Below are 4138 nucleotides of genomic sequence, written 5' to 3' on the forward strand. Positions count from 1 at the left end.
ACCACCGCCTGTCTGACGAGAACCCCCAGCCCCTAACCTGATTGGATTGTCTCTGCACTGACATACCACCAGAGATAAGGGATGGAGGGAGGAATATTACTATATAAACTGTACACATAATATATTGTAGAAAATGTAACAATCCATCTTAGTATTCAATGTCAGAACTTTACACGTCCATTCAGTCATCCACTGATAAAAATAAGGTTGTTAGTGACGTCAATTGGAACGCACAGAACGCACCCTTGAACATGTGACCGTGACGTATTATATTTGGGTAGTGTAGCCGGAAGTATCAACGAGAGGAATATCTGAAGAAGAAAATCTTTTGCATTACTTCTAAATCGAGAAGAAAAACAATAACAATACATTCATTCTCGGACCATCAAGGAGCCTACCAGCATGTCGAATATGGAGAGTATCCTTTCGGAAATGTTTGCTAGCTACTACGTTAGATCCATTAAATTGCCACCAGGAAATTTAGACAAAGTGAAAGGCCTGTTGTTTTAGTCTGTGACTCGTCTGAATATGAATTTCAAAAGCCATATATCAGGTTTCGATTCGTATTTATGCTTATAGTCTATACTTGGATGGCTTGGTGACAAAGATAAACGCTTGTTTGCTGTTATTGGTATTGTGCATCTGCCATGGGTATAACAGTCAGTACAACACGTTTAGTAAACAAGCTTACTTTCGTCTGAAGACACCCATTGCCTGGTAGCATGGCTGGCATTTCCATTTTATTCACATGATTACATCACAGGTATTTTAGTTCTGTGGTGGGAGCACACCATCGATTAAGGTTTGTAAAGAGAGTACCAACAAGGGGCACAAATACTTGAAGCTTCAGTTATGTAGCTATGGCATTTTTGAAACCGTATTTAAATAGGCAATCAGCAGTCACTACATCCAATTGTGGACTTGTAAATCAATGATATGTACCCATTGATTCTTGAAGAATATAACTTATAAATGCCTCGAGCTGAGTTCAACTTTCCTACCCCATCAGAACCCAAAATATAACCTTGTTTTACTCCAATGTTTGTAAACAAACACTGTAAAGCCTCAAAACATGGTTAAAACAATCATTTTGATATGGATGGTCAGTCCTAGCATCCATAGCTATGTCTATACGTTTTAGTGGTTACTTTTCTCCAGGCCCATCCCTCAGCTTTTTACCAAAACCTTTTGTTATTTTTGAACTGCTGATTGGCCCTTTAACTTCCCATCCCAGAGCATCTCTTCAATCTCAAGTTTGCAGCCAAAGAACTGCAACGAAGCTCTAAGAAATGTGACAAAGAGGAAAAGGCAGAGAAGGCCAAAGTCAAAAAAGTAAGTAGGCCTTTTACCTCATTAGTCAATCCTCCAATCACCTCATCTTAGCTCTGAACATCTCAACTGAGAATGTAGTGACTGAACCTTTATCCTCACCGTAGGCTATCCAAAAAGGAAATGTGGAAGTGGCACGGATCCATGCGGAAAACGCCATCAGACAGAAGAACCAGTCGGTCAACTTCCTAAGGATGAGTGCTAGGATTGATGCAGTGGCCGCCAGGGTCCAAACAGCAGTCACAATGAACAAGGTGCAGTTGTTTTACATACCTACGTCCTACAAGACTTCATACAACGACATTCTTGGTTTGAGACATTGATTCTGCTTAAGATGGGCCCACTTTTACTTTGGAGGGAAAATTTGGTGCAATATCTGTAAAAGAGTGCTAGGTTACTACTGCAAGAATTGCTGGTTCCAACCACACAGCAAGGTACCTTTTCTATTTTAGTAATGTTCGTTCATTCTACAGGTCACTAAATCTATGGCTGGAGTGGTGAAAGGCATGGATGCCACACTGAAGAGTATGAACCTGGAGAAGGTAGTGTGTGTGTGTGTGTGTGTGTGTGTGTGTGTGTGTGTGTGTGTGTGTGTGTGTGTGTGTGTGTGTGTGCACGCACTTGCTCCTAGTCAAATACATTAATTTGATAGTTGTCACACTTATGACGGTATACATGTTATGTTCTTCACCCTCTGAGAGGGAAATTTGTTAATGAATGTCTGATCTCTCTAGATCTCCGGCCTCATGGACAAGTTTGAGCATCAATTTGAGACGTTAGATGTACAGACCGCTCAAATGGAGGACACCATGAGTAGCACAACCACACTAACCACCCCACAGGTAATGATGCTTTTCTGGGCTCCTGCTAGACAGACCTTTGGTCTTTGACCAGATCTGTGGCCTTTGATCTTCAAGTCTGTAACATTAAATACATACAAGTGCAGATCATGACAAGATACATTTATTGAGATTAGTTTATTCTGCTCTGTTCACAATCAATGGAGACTAACAGTCAGCGACGTGTGTTTCAGAATCAAGTGGATTCACTGATGCACGAATTAGCTGATGAAGCAGGGTAAGAATTCTTTATTTTGTGGTTCTCTATTGTTGAAAAAAAAAATGTGTCTTTTAAAAGTGAGAAAATTAATGCATATCAATTTGTGTGTAGGTTGGACCTGAACATGGAACTCCCACAGGGACAGACTGGATCAGTGGGCACCAGTGTAGCGTCAGCAGAGCAGGTACAGGAACAGGCCCTAAACAACAGCTATTATAAACCCTACCACACTTTCAATTGTCTACTTAACATGATCTTTCAAATAAATGATTGGGATAATAGAGCAATGATAACAATGCTGATATGATTATAGTAGCTGTGTCTCAGGCTTGCAAAAAATGGTCCTTAGCCCCAACCCCTGCCCCTTCTCACACAAGAATGAAAATGTTGAGTTTTTAGAGATCTGTAACATTGCCTGTTATCTTTTGTTCTCAGGATGAGCTGTCTTCAAGGCTTGCCAAACTCCGAGACCAAATGTAAAGGAAGAACTCAGTCTGAGACCTCAACTGCAGAGCTTCAGGTTACAAGACCTGCTCTGTTCTTTTCATAATGTCTTCGTCTCACTCCTTTAGTTTTTCTCTTTGATGATTCTACTGTATCCTGTTTGAGAGGCTTGAACTTGGGTCCTTATTGGTGTTCTTAATTTACTGTTGTATATAGAGAGTATCAAGTTACAGGAATATTAGCCACCCGCCTACGAACACTAAAACAAAGACTTATTGGTTATGGAAAATGAATTCAATCTTTGAAATAATATATATTATAACTGGGATGGTTGCGTCTGCGACTGATGCTTTTTGTACGTCCATTTTTTGTGTGTGTTGTAGTTTGGCAGGTCTCTTGTCTTAAGAGGAAAGTGCAATGTTATATTTGTTTCTTTCTGGTGTCTCTCCTTTTAGACATTTTCTCATACAATAATTTATTCACGTGAAAAATTATGTTTCAAAAATCTCATATCCTGTATCAGAACAGCATTGTTTGAAGGAGATATTGGTTGGTTGATTCTTACATTTGATTGATAACTGGGATGTCATTTTTTTGTCCACACTGATTAGGTTATTAGATAATACAATTTTATAACACTTTTAACCTATTGTACCATTATCTTTTTCAGTCTCATTTCCATGTGTCTCACCCTATGTGTGTATGCAACCAATGTTGAAAATAATAGGGTTTAAAGATGAAAATATCGAATGCATGTCTGACATGTCAACATTGCATACATTACAAAAAACATCCCCTAGATTTGACACTCTGGAACTGACTGGAACACACCCACTTTTCCCCCCATGGCATCTTTCACCCACGCGTTTCCATTGCTTTGGTTGAATTTTATTGACCTCTTTATTGCATCTATTCTTGGGCCACGTTACGTGGCCCCTCCCCGCTGGTAGTCACGTGAAATATGTTGAAGAAGCTTTAGCAAAACGGTACAGTATAAAGATAGGCATAAACTGCTCCAATAAAAGCCCATATCACGCTTGTAGGTGATGTTGGCTAGCTAAGCACATGTGCATTAACGTCATCGGGTCTAACGGGCGTCTGGCGCCGAACTGAACATGTGCAGGCCGTCAAAACAAAGACACTCCTTTGATATAAAGTTGTTTTTGATGAAATAAAAATGTGTCAGTTTGTCACTTTCACAAGGTTGGAGTAATAACATGTTCAACTACTTAAGACATTGGCTCCAATCTAGGTTGTGCCAACTAAAAAATAATTGGTCACTTCTCTCATTGACCTCTCAAACCCC

At 39.8% G+C, this 4138-nt stretch overlaps 1 protein-coding gene across 1 annotated transcript; it reads left to right on the forward strand.

The window, feature by feature from the left end:
• The first annotated feature begins 225 nt into the window (after window positions 1-225).
• LOC139537272 (charged multivesicular body protein 1b) lies at window positions 226-3477 on the forward strand. Its single transcript, XM_071338396.1, has 8 exons — window positions 226-418; window positions 1235-1332; window positions 1437-1583; window positions 1803-1871; window positions 2064-2171; window positions 2363-2406; window positions 2500-2572; window positions 2824-3477. The coding sequence occupies exons 1-8, from the start codon at window positions 403-405 to the stop codon at window positions 2866-2868; spliced, it is 600 nt and encodes a 199-aa protein (XP_071194497.1). The 5' UTR covers window positions 226-402; the 3' UTR covers window positions 2869-3477.
• Window positions 3478-4138: the final 661 nt, after the last annotated feature.

The sequence above is a fragment of the Salvelinus alpinus genome, chromosome 13 (genome assembly GCF_045679555.1).
Source record: "Salvelinus alpinus chromosome 13, SLU_Salpinus.1, whole genome shotgun sequence".
NCBI classification, from domain to species: domain Eukaryota; kingdom Metazoa; phylum Chordata; class Actinopteri; order Salmoniformes; family Salmonidae; genus Salvelinus; species Salvelinus alpinus.

What these genes read in the sequence shown, in the direction of transcription:
- LOC139537272 (XM_071338396.1), top strand. An exon ending in CAGCAGTCACAATGAACAAG is followed by an intron (nt 1,584 to 1,802) that starts GTGCAGTTGTTT and finishes TTCATTCTACAG; the next exon opens with GTCACTAAATCTATGGCTGG. An exon ending in GTGTAGCGTCAGCAGAGCAG is followed by an intron (nt 2,573 to 2,823) that starts GTACAGGAACAG and finishes TTTTGTTCTCAG; the next exon opens with GATGAGCTGTCTTCAAGGCT.